Source organism: Myripristis murdjan, chromosome 5 (assembly GCF_902150065.1).
Source record: "Myripristis murdjan chromosome 5, fMyrMur1.1, whole genome shotgun sequence".
Classification (NCBI taxonomy): Eukaryota; Metazoa; Chordata; class Actinopteri; order Holocentriformes; family Holocentridae; genus Myripristis; species Myripristis murdjan.
In genome coordinates this window covers 2,916,334-2,935,796 of record NC_043984.1, presented here as the reverse complement: position 1 = coordinate 2,935,796, position 19,463 = coordinate 2,916,334, and the positions used below count along the sequence as shown (strand labels likewise).

General features: G+C 41.4%; 1 protein-coding gene across 1 annotated transcript in view; it reads left to right on the top strand.

Annotated features, from left to right (window-relative positions):
• Positions 1-19,463, top strand: part of LOC115359353 (metabotropic glutamate receptor 4-like) — a 138,089-nt gene that overhangs the window by 99,127 nt on the left and 19,499 nt on the right. The window contains exon 6 of the mRNA XM_030051772.1: positions 10,561-10,761. Within this exon, the coding sequence (XP_029907632.1) occupies positions 10,561-10,761 (201 nt within the window). The remainder of the gene's footprint in view (positions 1-10,560; positions 10,762-19,463) is intronic.

The window sequence follows — 19,463 nt, the reverse complement described above, 5'->3', positions numbered from 1 at the left end:
ACCAATATCATCTGGGATTTTGGATATCATAATATTGTGATATAGCATAAGTGTTGTGTTTTCCTGGTTTTAAAGGACGCATTACATTAAAGGGATGCAATTTTCTGAACATAATATATTGTTTTAGCTGTGATATTATTTGCCTCTACCAGCTTGGTCATCAAATCCACATTACCAATGACTGTTTATCACAAATCTCATTGTGTAAATGTTTTCAGAAGACATCAAAAGTCATATATTTTGCTTTCTGTAGCCACACTATCCCATTTTTTTTCCTTCATAGATTAGTGTTTGTTAGTTGGACCATTTTCAGCAAGCGCATGTGCAAACCCGCACACCGAGAGAAACAGGAGCACTTGCTATTCATGAACGGCACTGCTGTGCAATGAGTGTTGTGTGCAGCACAGACACAGGCAAGCTGACTGCACTAGTTCACCTTATAAATATGTAGATAGGCATTTTGCATACAATTATTGTTCAAACATCGATGACGTGTGGGTATGGTCATGTAAATTAGGCTTTGCGATCAGTTAACAAAACATCACGCAGTATGCACTCCTGTAGGAAAAGTAGTACAAACAAACCTTTGGAAAGGTTCTTTTAATTGTGCAACAGGATCACACTGTTAAATAGGCCTCTTTCTGGGTCACAGTGACTTAACTTTCATGACGATGGCTGTTATTTATGCTAGATGCAGACACTGTCAGCAGCATTTTCGGCAACCAAGAAAGAGCATTTTCCGTCAAAGAATTTCTTTTCTTGAAATTCAAGTGCCTGAAAGCATTTGGAGATACCAGCTTAGTGCTCAGTCGATATTAAATAGTTTAAATGATGATGATAAAAACAAAATTAAGTTGGGCAAGTGTCTTGCTCAGCATGTTATGCAGAGGTACGAGGGAGTGATGCTGGTTGAATAAATCTGTACATCCCAAGGCAGCATGACCAGCACCCTGATAAAGGACTACAGGACTACAGTATACAGGACTATCCTGTGGTAGACCAAGGGTCTCCTGCAGGGGTGTCAAACCATGTGCCATGGAGGGAAAAAAGGCTGCAGGTTTTCATTCCAACCAAAAACTCCACCAGGTGATTTCACTGACTGCCTCACCTTAAAGCAGAGAGGAGGGACTGATCAGTGAAATCACCTGGTGGAGTTTTTGGTTGGAATGAAAACCTGCAGCCTCTTGGCCCTCCATGGCACATGGCTTGACAAATGTGGTCAGCCCGATCCTGCTGCTGCTCCATAAAGAATTCTCCCTACAAAAGAAAATGTGTTCTATCTCCTATGTAGATACAAATGTTTAGACATAGTCAAGAAGCATAGCCACTGCAGCGCTCCACTGTAACACGATCAAAGATGGCCAGCAGAGGACTTCCTCACCTCTGCTCTGCATCAACCAGCTGAACTGTACTGTGGTCAGACAAACCAGTTGGAAGAAGCAATGTGGACTTGTGGCGCCCTTTGATTGAACCATAACAGAGGCCCAGTATCTTATTATGGCAAGTTGGGCATGTAACATAAGAATCAGAATAGTTTTTTTGACTTTTCCAAATTACATTGATTGAACTCAACTATAATGATGCTGTGGGCATCTGGAGAGAGTGATTGCAGCTTCTGAATCACATTAAAAATGTAATTAGTGGCCTCTGAATTGGCTTTCAGGTGGATATAAACAATTGTTATAAATAAATGTGGAATCTCCCTTGGCTAATAATAAGGTCTGACTGACACTGATAAGACTTAAATGTTAGGTGAACAGAGCTGTTTTCATACTGTCACATTGGTGCACCATTTGCAGTTGATGTAAAGAATGGCCCTGCCCCCTTTTGGCAAGCCTGTAGACATAATTGTCTAGAGTCAAAGCTACTGAGCACCACAGGTGAGCCCATATCTGAATGCAAAGTAAACTGGTTTCCCTGTATTCATGAAATGACTGACATTTGTCTGGCAATTGTTAATTTTATTTCTCAAAGATTGCATGTTAGCCAACAAAAAGTGAAGTAAAGAAATGCGATTCACCTGCTGTTACCATTTCAGTCATAATCAAGCACCCCACCACCCTCCACTCTGCTTTCATATTCCTCAAACATTGAACTTGTGATTGAACACAGTCTGTGTAATGTCTTCATTGATGTGTTATAAAAAAAAAAAAAACAGAGAGAGAGAGAGAAACTAGGGTTTACCCACACCAATTCAACAATTCCATCACAGTAAGAAACCTCAAGTGTACTGGGTCTTGTGAGAATGTTCCTGCAAGGCCATGGTTTGATTCAGTATCGCCCAGAGAAACAATAAAGAAAAAGGATCTCCCTCCTGACTGATTAACGGCGATCTCCTGGAAATCATAAAACGTAATGACAGGAGCAGGCAGAGACGCGCTGTGGATTAGGACAGGCTATAAGATAAATGACATCAAAGCTAAAATGCAGAGAGGCGAACACTGCTGCCAGTCACGTCAGGAGCTGCACCCCCTCACCCGCGCTGTCTATGCATACTCGTTTAGTTTTCATGCAAATGCAGAGGAGGGCCACCAAAAGGACTCCGTAACAGATGTAGCAGAATTAATTTTAAAGTATACTTTAAGCTAGAGCATGCAACCTTTTGGCTTGAGTTGGCAAAGTGTTTTGCTCATCCCCCGTAGGGTTAGGCTAGAGTTCATGCCCAGACACCTGTCACTCATTCTGATGAGCTGCCTGCCTTGAATCACTATCTAGCCTGTGGCTGCAATAACCAGCACCCATAAAGCCCATCACACGGATTAAAGAATCAAAAAATGTATGCAAATAAGCAGATAAATAGTAGAAAAAAGCATGCATTGGAGCAGGCCTTGTCTGCCTAACATTTAGCTTTGTTGTATTTGTCTTCGTGCTGGCATCACCTTGCAGGTCATCACTATTTGTGTCCACAGCAAATGGGACTCCCCCTGAAAAGGCATTTTCAAGCAAAAGTGAATGATTAGGTGAATATACTGTATACCCAGAGCCACAGACACACTGATAATGTAGCATTTTTTTTCATTGCTATTTGATTGTTTCATTTAAAATTTTTTGAAAGTACAGTAAGAGAGATATATAAAAAAAATATTCAGCAATGAATGTAACTATAACATTTTACCTGATGATTGAAGACATCTTGAACATGCCAACTGATTGCAAATGGTAAATAAAAATGAAAGATCAACAGCTTATCTTTGTAGTGATGTCCAGTATATGTTGATCTTACCCGCTGTGGGGTCAATCAATTCATATGGACTGATTTTTCCTTGGCAGCCATATGGATGAATAGGACCCATTGTGGCTAGCTATGAGGCTTGTGCCTAGAACTGGCCCTGCATGTAGAGATTAATCATGGATACAGACCAAATGTTTTGGCAGAGGACTGGATGGCCTGTGGCCAGACACAAGCAGAAAAAAGGTCAAAAGGGTTTGAGCCAACATGCTCTGTCACAAACTGCCTTGTGTAACACCTCAGAGTGGGAGACACCCTCACTTTGCTGTTGCTGGGCTTAATCTGAACGGATTTCTCTGAGAGCAAAATGCCAGTCTGGGAATGTGTGGGAGTATGCCAACATGCCAATGAGGAGAAAAGGAAATAGAGAGAGACAGAGAGAAAAAGCGGAATGTTTTTATGGAGAAGAGACAATACAAGTTGGTGTGGGTGGGCCGCCAAGCCTGCAAGAAAAATATCACTTTCACCACCAATAGGGCTTTCAGGGTTTCCCATGGCACAGGAATGTCAGCCAAACTGTGACAATCTAAGTCCAATCAAAGCCCCATGGCCCTTAATTACTAAGCCGTAACCTCCGTCATTAATTCATGCTTTTCAAAAGCTCGTGAGATAATCGGGGGCATTAAAATGCCTTTTGCCTGCAGAGAGGAGCTGGAGATGTAGCACATGAAAGACAGCTGAGAGAAGTAGACATTTGCTGAGTCGGGGGCTAGCACCCTTTTCAGTTGAAGTGGCAATTAAAAATTGCATGTGCCATAATCAGGATAGCTGCTGCACGGTAAATGAAATTATGTTCTGAAAAGTCTTGACATGGAATGCTAAAACTCTCTGCATGTCCAACCAAAAACAGTACAGATGACCCCATGCTGCTTAAACACTGGCAGTTCTGGGGAGGGGCCAACAGGGGCCAGTGCCCCCGTAACACTGAGTCTGGACCCCACTGTGGCCCCCCCTCCGAACAAAGATTATACATTGTGATGCGGCTTTCACATAGCGCACAGTTTGGGTATGGCGCAGACTTGCGCAGAGCAGCGTGCACACGCATGCAGAGTAGGGCACACGCATGCACGGCATGCACGGCATGCACGTATGTGGCGCTGGTTGCTATGCGACCGAAACAGACGTTAGGAAGTAGTTTTCCGTTCTGGCGCACTTTTTCTCTGGCGGACAGCACAGCAGCTTCAGATGAACCATGTCAAGAGGCAAATACATTCTTTAATTTATGAATTAGCTGAACTAATGCTTCTAAATAAATTATGTTACATGAACGAAGGCTGTATTTTTTTCTCATTTCATCTGATTTCACCTGTTACCTGTTGTGTGTGTGTGACTTCACATGGAATTTTATAATAAATGTCTTTGCAAGAGTAGTGCATATCTCATGATGTCAATCATCTAGATTTCTAAATATAAACGCAGACCAGTGCGCTCTTGCGCTCCGCGATCACATACACAATGAATGGCTGCGCCGGCCGAGGTCTGCGCCGTGCGCGCGCTCTGTGAAAGCTGCTTTAGAGCGTTGCACCGCTGGAAACGGCAGTTAGTTTTGTTGATCTACGGTGAAAATGGCGAGCTCGAAAAGTTACCAACCACCTGATGAGAGGCAGTCAGAAGCAAGAAACGACTACCACGAACAATATTTTATTGTTACAAAGTAACAATACGCTTTTAGAGTGTAAATATGATGAGGATTTATTGATGAAGATGATAAGAAGACTGGTGTAATGAAGATGTGATGATGATGTTGATGAAACTGCCTGATAAAGATTTTAGAAGAAGGAGTTTGTACTAAGTGAGGAGTTTGTCTGTACTAAGGTTACACTGAAAAATAGGATGTTTCCATTGTTTCTGTCTCTTATATGTGTGTCTCAAATGTGATATTTTGAACCATTCAGTTTGGTTAGAATGGGTAATCACTAGTTTTATGGGGGAAAAAAATCAGATATAATTTTGAATCTTTGTCTTTTTTGCCCCGGGTTGAATGTGCCCCTCTGACAAAAGCCCTGGCCCCAGCCAGGCCCCTTCAGTAAAATTGGTCTAGAACCACCACTGTGCTTAAACAATTGTTCTTCATTATTACAAACAGTGAAAAGGTGGTGAAGCCGTGTTTAATCTCAATTAACCTGTCCTGCATGACTTACAAAAAGTTGTCACTCAAAATAGCTGGCATAGAGATAATCTTGACGAGCGCATGAAAAAAAGAAGCAGAGCATGTCAGTATAAGCCCAGATACAGATACAATCCATGCTGCATGACTGTGGGACGCTACAACGGCAGGTACAGAACTCACTATTTGTGTACATGAGTTGTGTCTCACAGCAATAAAAGCCAAACAGGAGCCTAATCCATAATATCATCAATGGGTCTTCCTGGGGCTGTTACACTGACAGGGAATAGACGTCGTAGAATATTTGTTTGAACTTTCATATGCAAATGAACAATATTTGCTCAAGGTTCTGAGCTGGCAAATGCGTGTATTCCCACAAAAACACCCTGGGTATTGTCGGTGTCCACAAAGCAACTGGCAATGGAGCAGCCCCATAAAGTGCCACAGGTAAAATCATAGATAAGGGTAATGATACACTTGGCTTTTTTTTTTTTTTGGCATTGTCGATGGGGCGATGCTCCTAGCAACAGACAACAAAGGAAGACACAGAGTCAAAAATGTATTTAGATGTTTCATGGTGACAAGCTGTTCCAGTGGGATTAAAGACTTGGGCACTGTATCAGTGTTGCTTAAGAAGATGTCTCACTGCCTGGAGTTGGTGGATAAAGTTGTTTATATTTGCAACTCTTGACTGAACTTTACAGGCTCCGTTTTCAAGAATCAGTGAGACATTAATATTCTGGTTATGAGCCTTATCCTGGCTGTGGTCATACTCAGGTTTGCCATTTCCATTGAACTCACCTGTTTATTCACACACCTGTTTACATCCAATTTAAGGATTTCTAAGGTCTGTTTATCAGTGTGGGACAAACGCATCAGGCTATGATAAGGGGGAGTGTCTCCTGGCTGGCTGTATAGCCACTTTCTGGCATTTTGATATTTTTCTCTCCAAATCTCTTCCATTCTTCCATTACAACCTGACCTGCTCAGTTGGCCTTGGGTTCTCCAGCTCTCTGCCTCTTGCACCTTCACACACTTTATCCCCATTTCGGTACTTTCTGCTACCCATGAATTTTAAAGTGTTCATTTCTTTCATTATGGGAGGCAAAAACTGATTTTTTTTTTATTTCCCCAAAAGTAAGAGACTTCATCTGCACACCATTCTGTGTTTTTCAGTTGTAATGATAAGCTGATGCTAAGTGAATGAATGGACAGTAGTCTACTGTTACGGTGGAAACTGCACTTGACACAAAAACAGACTAAGGATAAGGTGTTGACATGCCTTGTGTCTGGTTTACTGTCAGCATATCGTAGGTGGCATATTTGGGTTTCTCATAACCAGGATAGTGTATATGTGGATAGTGTGTATTCCAATAACTGCAAAGAGGATATGGTGTTTGTATGTGCCAGAACAAATACGGAATATCAGAGCATCCTGATCCTAGCTGGAATATTAATGTCCATGTAGACGTGCTCCGTGGCTCATGCTGCAAAGTGCAGTCAGCGGCACGTTGTGAGGACTCTCAGGAAATGCCAACTGATGTTTAGTGTTTTAGTGGCCAGAGCTGCATGGCACAACTGCAGTAATGCTGGAGTTGAGGTTACATTAGGAAGAAAACATTATCGGTAGATGAGGGAGCAGCTGGCAACCATCATGACCAATCAAATCGTCACTTTTCCTTCCCTTTAAATGCAGCGCGCTGTACGCCATGGTACTCTGACAATTTTGTGATGGAGTGAATTCACCAAAGAATCGTCTCCCAAGAGGAAAGTGATGTCTCTGTGCGGGAGGTGCAGAATCTCTGTGAGTGAATATATGACACCTTCATTTAAATTAGATTGGGAGGAGATAACACATTTGGTTAGGGGCTGTATGTTATTTAGCATGAGGGGTCACTGGAGGATTTTAGAGTGCTCTCAAATAAAAAGCTGTGACCCTCCCTCTGAGTGAAATCTATTTTTCTTCAACCCTTTCCATGTGGTGACCATTATACTACTTTTACGTTATACTACTTTTGCTGATGAATCATTGTTCAGTGTATTACCAATAAAATATTTTTGTTCTTTTTCTCCACACTAAACTAGGTGAAGAAAAGTGCTCTCTATTGTTGCTGTCCCATCGCTGAGTTTAATGAACTGTTTCCCTGATTTACCCCTTCAGATTAAAACAGGAATGCAGACTTGAATTAAACAGGCAATCCTGAAGCCACTCCATCTGAACGGGTTGTCGCTCGAAACAAGAGCAAAACAACTCAAACGCAAAGTTACACTCAGGCCATCCACATGGTTTGTGTCTGTTGCTGTGAGGCACCAGCAACTCCTCCAATACTGATTCCTCTCAGTCTGTTGTATTCCTTTTTCTACAAGTAATTTTGGATTTTAGTGAGACTATCTTCAGCAGAGAGAGTGTGCAACAAAACTCTTACATTTTTGTGTAGGCAGCTGATCGTCCTCTCTTTATTGTGTGACACCATGTGTGACACCTGTTATTGTTCATTCTATGGCCTGGAAATTTACGGCGTCAACACCAGCAGAGCGCCACTGACCTGCCAGATACTGAACACGCCCACTGTCTGGATAGGCCGAGCACAAAGATTTGCAGGGCAGCCCAAGAGAAATGATGCACCAGGTCATAGCAAAGACTTTGGCCAGGAGGAGAGTCACTGAAGGAACTCAGTACAGTTGTCCCTCGCTATAACACGGTTCACCTTTTGCGGCCTCGCAGTTTCGCGGATATTTTTTAGTGCAATTTTGCATGCTTTTTTTTTTTTTTTTTTTTTTTTTTTACAGCGCATTGTGTTCTGCGTCCTGATTGGCTAAGGGACTGTAGACCATTGCCAATCAATCTCCTCCGTGCCGTGTCTCCTGTACAGTACAGAATGCGTTCAGCTTGCCTAAAGTGTGTAGTGAGGGGTTTTACAGCCTTAAAACATCTATAATAATTGTAAAAAATAAAACTGACTACTTCGCGGATTTCGCCTATTGCGGGTTATTTTTTTAATGTAACTCCCGCAATTAACGAGGGACCACTGTATATAATAAAAGAATTAAGAATTTGGTTCATCATCGAGAGAACGCCAAGAGTGAGCAAAGCAGTAATCAGAGCAAAGGGTGGCTATTTTGAAGAAACTAGAATATAAAACATGTTTTCAGTTATTTCACCTTTTTTTGTTAAGTACATAACTCCACATGTGTTCATTCATAGTTTTGATTCCTTCAGTGAGAATCTACAATGTAAATAGTCATGAAAATAAAGAAAACGCATTGAAAGAGAAGGTGTGTCCAAACTTTTGGCCTGTACTGTATATATATATATATATATATATATATATATACCCACCTCCAGAGTCCCCAATCAATGCATCAGACATCAAACAACAGACTTACGTACATCTCCAATGTGACTGGATCATGGCTGATTCCACGTGGTCTGTACTCCAGGTCTAACAAATGCAGCCTGGCCTCTGAACAATATCTTGTTCATGATATCATTTCAAAAAGGATACACTTTTTTTTTTTTTTTTTTGTCAGTCACAAATTTTGTCATCAGAATATATCTATCAGCCCTTCTATAGAGGTGTTTGACCTAAAAATTTGTCAAATTTCATAAAGCAGCGTCTATTAATTTAACACGTAAATAGTGAAGCAGTTGGTGAGCACACCAGAGCAATAGCTCTTCATATATGAGGTAATATTGCAGCCTCTCTCCATTTTTCTCTTCATACTTCCAGTCAGCAGATCCCCCCCACAGTGCACCTCTTAACTTGCAAAACTTAATTGAATTCCATTCAGCAGGTATATAAATATATGAAGCTCTATCATTAGCTCATTCTTGGTAATTACTCTATTGTTAATCTAAATTGAACTCACGCATGCTTTTTTTTAATCTCTCTTCCACATACATGGAGACGGCTTTAAAAACAGAAGCTCCTGAGGAGAGGGAGGGAGAAGTTAGCACTGGCAGGCTCTATCTCCTCGCAGCCCCTCCCAACTCACAGCAATTAAGAGTTAGAAAAAGCTATGGAACAACCTGGGCCAGGATTAATAAATACCTATCATAAATTATTACATCCAGCACATGAGCGGATTAGCCCTGTCTCCTGGATGTAAAGGAAACAATAAATGGATGACTCCATTTACTGCTTTGCTGATTGCTCACTGTCTTAGCCTCTCAACACACACTCGTGGAAAGACCTGAATTCATAAACAGCATGAAGCAACAGGACACACCGTCATGCAGTTCAAGATTCAATCAAACTGGGAAAAAAAGTTTTTCTTTTCCAGTTTGTAATGGCAGAATAGGTAAAGGCCTAAGGTTTACAAAACTACTAAGAAGGAAATCCATGTATTCCTGGAGAGACATGAAAGAGTTTTTGTTTTTAACTGATTAGATTTCTCAGAGGAGAAAACCTTGCACTCCAGATATTGGAATTGATTTGCTCCTCTGCAGTGATCCAGATATTTACCTTCTAGCTAATTGCAAGAGGCAGGGTCCATTCAGCACGGGAAGGCCAAGACTTACCGAGGAGCAATGCATTTTCTTCTATGGCTCTTGGACCGGCGCCACACCCTCCATTTAAAAGGCTCAGCTCATTCTAAGTGGCTTGCACAGAATTGTCCTGTCCAGCCTGAGATCCTTTACAAAGTGAGGTTAACACGGGAGACGTGTTGGCAAGATAACAATAAGCTTTCACTGCTGTAGGACAACAGGACACTCTAGCTGTGCCTGTGTAGAATAAAGATGTCTTTCCTATAACATTTTTTTTTCTTTTGATATTTCACGCATAACAGTCATTACCATCAAATATAAAAGACAGCTGCTTTTTCATCAGTCTGCCTCAAGAGGCACAGTAAGGTCAAGTTTTCCTCAGGGAACGAGACAAGCTAACAATTAGATCATTCTTAAAGCTAATCTTTATCACAGAAACCACTCAAACCATAAAAGGACTGCATTTTTCTTGATTACGTGGTGCGGCTGATGGTATTACAGCTCCTTTCCCTGACTGAGCATTTCAAATGCGCTTTTTAAAATCCTTTTCATTCCCTCTGCAATTGCTCGACTGCGTGGACACCGATGTCTGACTTAAACCAGCACTTGACAAGGTTAACAGTGAGCCAAATGAGTGCCCACAGCGGGATATCATTTCACTGATTTTAATGGTTCCAGCTGACTGCAAAACTGATGTGTCTTATTTATTTATGTCCGTCTCTGTGTGCCTTACAGATCAGGAGCGGATAGGAAAAGATTCATCATACGAACAGGAAGGAAAAGTACAATTTGTCATTGACGCGGTCTATGCAATGGCCCATGCCCTGCACAGTATGCACCAGGAGCTCTGCCCCGGGAAGGTGGGGCTCTGCTCCAGAATGGATCCCATCAACGGCACTCTTCTGCTGAAGCACATCCGCCGCCTCAACTTTGCAGGTCAGTCAGCTTTATTAATATTGGAATGTCTGCTTTTTTTTTAATTATTTTATTTCGCCTCAAGGTAATGTTTTTTATTTGATATACCATTGAGAGCAATTTAAATGCCGTAAAGATGCACAGAAGAGAGGCGTAATTATTTCTGCACTTGAGGGGTACTGTGATTCAGATGTAAACCATTGATTTTCAAACATTTTCTGGTGGTACACATATTTCATCCATCTCTCCCATGATAAAACTGTTTTTTTGCAGGCTAGGCCATACATGCTATAAATTATTGTATTTTTTTACCATTACATTGCAGTTATTCGAAAGACTTACAGCACAGCCAGGAGTTTTGGGGGGGGGGAAAAATCTCTGTTTAGATGTTTAGAAGTTAGTTTTTCTGTGACCATTCCTATCATGCAAGCCTCGCTGCCATCTTAACGCAAATCCTGCACATTTTATGACATTTGAAAGTCTTCCATTGAGATTCAAGTGTGCTTTGTTCAGATAAATAATTCATTTATAACTCCTGCTCTTCAAGCTAATTTGTCATTCTAATATCTACTTGTTGCATTGGCAGAATGTCAATTGAATGTTTAATTCATATCAGGGAGTTTCAAGAAATGTTGATCCTCAAAAAAACTAACATTTGTGCATGATTCATGGCGGGCTTTCAACTGCCAAGGGCTGCTAGACTTCTTAATGTTGAAAGCCAGAAATAAGAAAGAGCTGCGATGCCATGGAACTATATAGCTCCATTTACAATTAACTGGAAAAAAAAGGGGGAAGGTGACGGTGATAGCACCCAGCGGAATTTCTCTGGGAGCATGAGCACAGTTTCTGGTTCAGATGTGTTAGCATCAGTGCATAATAATGAAGCTCATTTGGGAAGGCTCTTGTTCATTAGCATGAGGTCGCTCCACAATGTACAGATTTGCGGATTCTAGCATGCTGAATGGGGTATGTATGATCACAGAAATTCTGGCTGAATTGGATTATGTCACGCCACACAGATACCTTCCACACCATATTTACCATACTATATGAACAACCCCCACTTCTGAACATCACTATGCATAACAAATGCTTAGCTGGTGGCACTTCATTGATGTCTGTTGGAAAATGAAAGGCAGTTTGATTGTAAAATGAGGAAATCAGAAAAACGATTCCTCCATTTTAATGGAATTCACTGAAAGACGGACAAAACAGACCGCCATAAAAGACGAGTGCTTGCTAGAAAGTGGTCCATTTCTCACCGATATTCATGCTAATGTGTCATATAAGGAGTTTGGTTAATTAGGTTTGTTCAGTATTCAACGGATGCTGCATAATATCATATCATAATGTCACAGGAATATTAACTGTGGAAATATACGTTGACCTTTTTAGTGTCGGTGTGGGGCACGAGGTATGCATAACATTTCTGTTGCAGAATGTTTGCATTTTTTCAGCGCACACCGGCAAGTCTTGTAATCAAAAAGCCACCGGTTTGGATACGTCGGCCTGCTGGGAAAATGTGACTGGGAATAGTAAACAAGTAGTGTTTTGCTCTCCTTCAATAACCAGTAAACTGCCCTTAATCCCACAACTGCTCCTGTGGAGCCGCTCTGCTAATAGCATGAGTGAGAGAAAAGTCTGTTGTTCAAATTATGCAAGATGTGTGGCACTCAGTCCCAGCCAGAAAAAAAAGTGCTGTTTGATTTCTGTTGTGGTATTGTTCTATTTGGATCTGATAGCTGTAATCTTGTATTCCATATATATTCACTACATTAGAGGCACTGCTGGGCCTGGCACCGGGTCCAAGGCAAAGATTTTCCTCAGTGTTGGCAACATGACAGCTTACCTTCACTTTCGGCACTGACTTTTGATGGCATCAGTCAAAAATCTTCGGGGGATCCTGATCTGACAAAAAAAACACATCCATGACATACACTGAATGCAAAATAGAGGTATAATGGATAAAATAACCCACATTTTGAAAAGACAGACATTCCTTTGTAATCAGCACAAATTTCCACACCAAGAGACCTTTTTCCCAGCAGCCATTTTGACGGGAAATTGTCGGGTAAACACAGGTGCTGCCAATGATATCAATTAAGGTTCTGTTCCAATCCATTCTGTTCTGTTGCATTTAGGTCTAACAGAGCCAGGATCCTGCTAATGTTCATGCTGGCACACTGGACAGGCTCTGCTACACTTAAATGGAACAGAACCTAAATTAAATGCAGGTAAACACCTGTGTTTACCTGCATTTAAATTTTTTCATAAGCCATACTGCGCATGCATGTTTTTTCATAATGCTTTAAATAAACAAAATAGGCCTTTTATTAGAGCTTCAAATAGCTACCCAACTGCTGTACCTACCTGCTTATCCCCTGACATCTCAAGTTTCACTCATGTTATTTCAGACTAAAATAAATACAAGTGAGACAGACAACTAGCTCACATTACCTCTTTTATTAGGCACCGAGTTCTATGTATGCTCCAGTATAAACTAGACTCAAATTTCAAAAGCAATCCATTGTATATAAAATGAAACTACAGAGTTGTCACTGACAACTCTGTAGTTTCACACTGACCGCTCAGCTGAAGCTCGTTGGGTGAATGACAATGTTATTTCTATCTGTTAGAACACTGAAACTACAGCATAGGAGAAGCTTTGAGAGTGCAAACGATCTTTCTCTAAAAAATAAATAAATAAATAAATAAAAAAATAACATTCTGGGCTAATTACAAAATATCTGGGGCTTTAGCCCTGAATAAAACAGCCTAGTGACGCCACAGGTGGCACCTTGTTCTGCACTGAAGCTCAAACTCAGAAAATGTGTGCAAGAAAGGAATTAAATATAAACACACACACACACACACACACACACATATGTATATATAAATGAGGTGTGCTACTATAGTTAATGACTGAATTCTGATTTTGTATATTAAGTGGCTACAGCAGGGTTAAGCTTTTCATGTAGGGACATTAGGACAGTGTAATAAAGAGAGTTCAGTGGCTAGCCAAACTGCATCAGTACTGTATGTTGCAGTGCTATCTGACTGGTGTGTTGCTTTGAGGTTACACAGATCTCCAACTAATTGCATCAGCATGCAGCAGTGTATTGAATTTGTCCAGATGCATGTATCAAACCCAACTCGTGAGTCTGTCCTCACTGGCCACTCGGTTATTTTTCCAAAAACAAGATATAGCCACCTCGCTATACGTTGCACACTGATAAACACAGGAAGCATTTCTTGTTTTCTCTTGTAAACAAATAGCATTTAAGATAGGCCCATTTAGAAGTGGCTCAACTTTGTTTTGTCTTTTTTTTTTTCTCCATTCATACTGACTCCTCAGACCGTGGCAGTTAGAGTCTATTGTTACAAGTATTTTTTTTTTCTTTTTTGTTTATTGTCAGCAGTTTCAGTGGATGCCTGCTAAAAATAATTTCCATTCACTTCTCTGCAGAGCTGAACAGCTTTCAGGGTTCAGTGTGATATCCATACCAGATGCATTGTGTCTTTCCCTGATTGCATACACAATGAAGCACATCTGATAAAGGTGAAATGTCATAAAGCTCCTGTTGTAATTAGAAACTCATAGTGAGCTGGCCGTATCCCTGGCAGGCAAACAATCCATTTATCTCTGATATCTAAGTGGACTGTCATGGAGTCTGCAGAGGACAAAGTATGCCAGCTGGTGACAGGCAATATAAAGCCTGACAAGTTATTTAACAAAGGTGTTTACTTGCTCTTGATATTTTGTCTTTAAATGATTTGGCCTTTTTATAAGTGCAATTCACATTTCATTTTTGCACTGCTACCACCCATTTCCCAAAGTATACCATGCCTGTGTAGGTGTCTGAAAGTGATTTTTCCTACCTTCCAGGCATTTCCACTTCATTCATTCAAGTCATTTTATTATTGCGAGGTAATTTAATTTAATGCTGCACTAATTTGAAAAGTGTCTGCTGGGTTGCACATGCTGGTGGGAAAACTTCCAACATCCGACACTTCAAAGTCAGCTGTCAAAAAGCATTGCATTCATCTGCTATTTGGTTGGAAAATCAAACCAAGGAGACAAACAATCGGTAAGCATGGATATTGTGAGACGGATGATGTGGATTTGGCTTCTTCTTGCTTGCTTTTACAAAAGTGGTGACAGCTCATAGGAAAAAGGAAATTTGTGTTTTCTGGTTTGTCCACAAGCACACGCAGACCCCATTTCCTGCCAAATGAATTCCATGCAGATGCACCCAAAAAACAGTGTTCCTCGACCAGAAAACAGTCCCCAGTGAAACCACTAATTTGCAATCGAAAATGAAACCTCCATCACTTCAAAACATGGACACAAATGTTAGCCAAAGCAGCAGATCATTTAAATGCAGTTTTCTCACTTTAACTTTTGATTTAACAAAAGGGGAAACTAATATTCAACTATATGAAAAATGGTTAGTTGTAATTTAGTAGTTTAAATGTACTGTATGCATGCGGTGTTTGAAATGGGCTACAGCATACAAAAACACTGGTGTGATTCTTTTAAGAGTGTCTACATTGTAAGACTGCAGTCGTATTTTCCATAGAGACCTATCTAAAGATGGATATTGGCTACAGAGGTGTTTCTTTATTCTAAATCATCAACTTTTCAGCAGCTCATTTTGGCTCATTCAGCAGCAGCCGGAGCCGCAGCCTACAAAGCGGAGGAATCAAACAGCTTCAATCCATCCTCATGCCCTGTTTGACACCCTCCAGTGCTTCCCCCTTTCTTGTGCCCACCTCTGCGTTTGATGCGTCAAAGAGTAGTTTCAGACTTCAGTAGCGCACAATTGAATGAAGCTTCCCATCAGTGTTCCATGTCTCCAGCTATCACGTCAGAGAGAGTGTTTTTTGCTCCGTTGCAGACAAAAAAACCAGTGGCCTTTCCACTGTCATTCTCACCAGGCGCTGCAGTTATGAGCGCGGAACAAAGGCAAGCTCAGAGGCTTTTCCATCTCCCCGCCGCTATCTCTGCTCTCAAGGATGTGCAAAGTCTTCATTGTTGTATAACTCAAAGATGCTTCCAGTTGAAATATTTTCCACTTAATGCAAAACATCTGACTTTCTTTCGCCGGCGCTGACACCCACTCCAACACCGCAGTCAGTCGAAATGTGACTGTCAGCATCAAACAAGACAAAACTGAGGACGGTAAAACCTCAGATTCTACTGTGCAATTTATTATAACTCCCATAAAAAAACCATCCTAAAGCCTGGGTATACATTCTGTTGATGCGTAACTACAAATAAGCATCGGAGATCTTTTTTCATTCACTCACTGTATGAGTATTTCAAGCCCCATAAGCCGAGTGCATAATGTGGCTATTAGCGAAACCCTTCATGAGGTTGAGAGGTGTACTGTAAGAGCACACCACTTGCATCCTTATAGTATTTTAAGCGCAGCCCGAGAGCACGCACAGATAGCAGATGTTTATATATTGTTATAGAGTGATGATGGCAGCACCACAACAGTGACAGCAGGGCAGGAAAGGAACATTCTTCAAAAGCAATCTGTGGTAAATTCTGCATGACTTGCCTCCAAACAGGTCATTAAACGTTAATGACCGGTGCAGAGGGCAACAAGCTGTGCTGCCGTACACCAAGGTGTCCTGGTTGTGCATCCATGCAGAACAAGCACATGTTGGATTAATGATCATACTCCAGTAATTCTTAAGGTGGTGGCGGGGGGGGGGGGGGACATAAGGCGATACCACAATCACCACCTATTACATGTAATTACAAGCAATCCATTAACCCTGACAACCCTGGAAAGACTACAAAGCCAAGATAGTATGGATTGCCGCACGTGTGTGGCATAGGCTGCTACGGCGTGACTGCTGTGTCACTTTAGGGCGCAGCATGCTGTTACAGTGGCAGAACCCTCTGTGGAACTCATTAGACCCCTAACTAGTGAGGGACCTGTTTAGACAAGCAGTTTGTGCCACATGACAGGCCTAATTCCTCATCAGCAACTCAAACCTTGACCAAACTGCCCCTGCATGCACCACTCTCCACTCTCAATGACGAGAACAAGACATCGCCCCCGGAGGAATTGACAGAGATGCGGGCCGATATTTCGCCATGTCCCCCCTAAATAAATGACCACATTCACCTAATAAGAACCCCAAATTGTCTGCTACATTTGTTGTCTTGCTGTTATTCTCACCACTGGGGAACAGTTGGCATAGCGCTGTTCTCCAGCTTTGCAGTACAAGCTGTTAGTGCCAGAAAACAGAAACTCTCATTCTGATGTGATTAAAATAAAGCAACAGCGAGCAGAGACATATGGCTGTGGACTTTTATGCAGACTACAGCTGGGAAACATCTGACGGCCAAAAACCTAAAGGCAGAAATGTACACAACTCCTTAAAGCAGCAGTTTTTTTTTTTTTTTTTTTTTTTTTTAGATAATTTTTTGTGCATTTCTGCATTATTAGACAGACCCAGTGGGGAGAGACAGGGCAGAAAGAGCAGAGAGAGGGGAGTGCCTGGGCCAGATTTGAACCCAGGCCACTGCTGCTAAATCAGCCTCACTAATACCTGGTACACACTCTACATGGTGAGCCACTGTGGCACCCCGAGTAGCAGTCTGGCATGTTTGTTGAAAGGAAAACTTTGCGATTTTCCACCAGCTTTTATATCGTTACAGTGTCTGTAGTACAGCATGTGCAAATTAGCAATGTTTACCTTCCCTCCATGTTGCCTGCACTCACAGCTCATTGTGCATTTGCAAACTACAGACTCTACTTGCACATTTTGGGGTGAAAAGACGAACGTTTGAGCACAGAATAAGTGCAGTGGTGACAGTGTTTTGTAGTTAACACAGTATTGTTACAGTGTGAAAACATACAATGCACGTTTTTCATGAGGCCCGTTCAACACTAGCTTAGCACACACACTGCCCCAGTGTGGTACCTGGCAGTGCTGTCTGTACCGTGCATTCTGGTTGTTGTAGGTTTTCTACCTTTTGAAAAGACCATCTTTGCAGAGGTGAATTTATTCCTTTAATAATTTTAATGTGTGGTTTGTGAGCATCTGCGGGCCTGTTGTGGACCAAGCCACCACCAGGCCAACAGGGCCCTATCTTAGATAGCTGCTGGGTACAATTTGATGAAAGATGCATTTCATATGTGAAAATAAATAAATAAATAAATAAATGAATAAATAAATACATGAACAAATGAATGAATCACTGCCCATGCTAACTACCCAGTTTTTCAAATTGTTTTTGCTGCTTTAGGAAAATGTAAAAGGTTTCAATTAGTAAAGATTTTTCACAGGACAGACCTACCCAGGTTATTTGTTTTCACAAATATCAATCAGCAACAGAGTTGAAAATGATGATTATTGATGATGATTATTACTTTAAAGTGATATAAAAGAAACTGAGAATTAAGAACATTAAATCAAATTGAGTTGACAACTGGAATTCTGAGGACCCTGATTTTAAATTAAAAAAAAAAAAAAAAATGGAATGGTGGAATTACTTCCATGTCGTGTAATTCTGGAGACCTACAATTGTTTATTGAGCAAACTGGGGTGCTGCAGCAAATTTCCAGCGGCTCCCAGCCAGGGTAAGAGAGCTGTCAGTCTTTGGACAGGCCTTAATTTGAACAGCAAGCATGACCACAAGACCCCATAAGCTGTTTAATATAATCATATCAGCAGTGGTAGCACTGCTGCATTAGGCTCTTGAAAGCACCAATGTGGCATTCAGGATCCATTTTCCTCTTCCTGTGACAGCGTGCTGTCCACGTGAGCACTTACAGGCCCCGATACAAAAGCCCCGCCGTGACGGTGGGAGGCAGACCACTTCACAGCTCTTTTAGCAGCAAGGCGAATGGAAGAAAAAATAAAGAAATAAAAAAAATAACAGCTTGGTGCGATTAAAATCTTTGATAGAAAATATGACAGCTCACCAATAGTGCTGTTGTGCTTAATATGTTTATATAAACATAATGCCGCTCTGCTTTATAGAGTCACTGTAATCCCCCCACGATCAGTAACTGCTTTGTGATGTGGGAGGCATTGTCACAGAGGCGCAGCTGACTTAAACGGTAATGCCTTAATCCAGCAGGGCTGACTCATCGAGATGTGGATTAGGGTTCTGCATCCTCCGGCGCCTAAACAAAGCGCAAGAAATAATACTCATCAGCAGAAATCCAACAGCAGCAATTGGCCACATTTCCGGCCTTGTTCTTAACTGGGATGCCCATTGTGGCTCGGGCGACTTAATAATAAGCCCGCCGAGATGAGAAAAATGCAAGTGCTTATAGCTTTGATCAGTGTTATGAAGGTAGATGTTTGTGAAACTTGGGCGTTGAAAAGCAATTAGACACGGTGTTCCCTTGGAGGAAAACCTTGACAACTTCTGCTGTGATTAAATGGACTGTCGGACTGAAAGTGGGGCTTGTCTACTTTCAGCTGAGGACAGCTTACGGAGAGTCTTGTGCTTTGTTACATGACACATCATTAGAGTATGCCTTAAAACATCCCACAGGAATACACCATTACCATAGTCATAGAGAAAATGTTTATTCTCAGGAGCTCCCTCTAAATGTGTAATACCCTGGGCAGACACAGCTTGTGCGGGCAGAAAAGTGGGTTTGCAATCAAATGTGGTCAAATCCTTGGACCATGCTGAGAGAAGTGAAAGTAACAGACATGAACCAATAAAACAAAACAGTCTCATT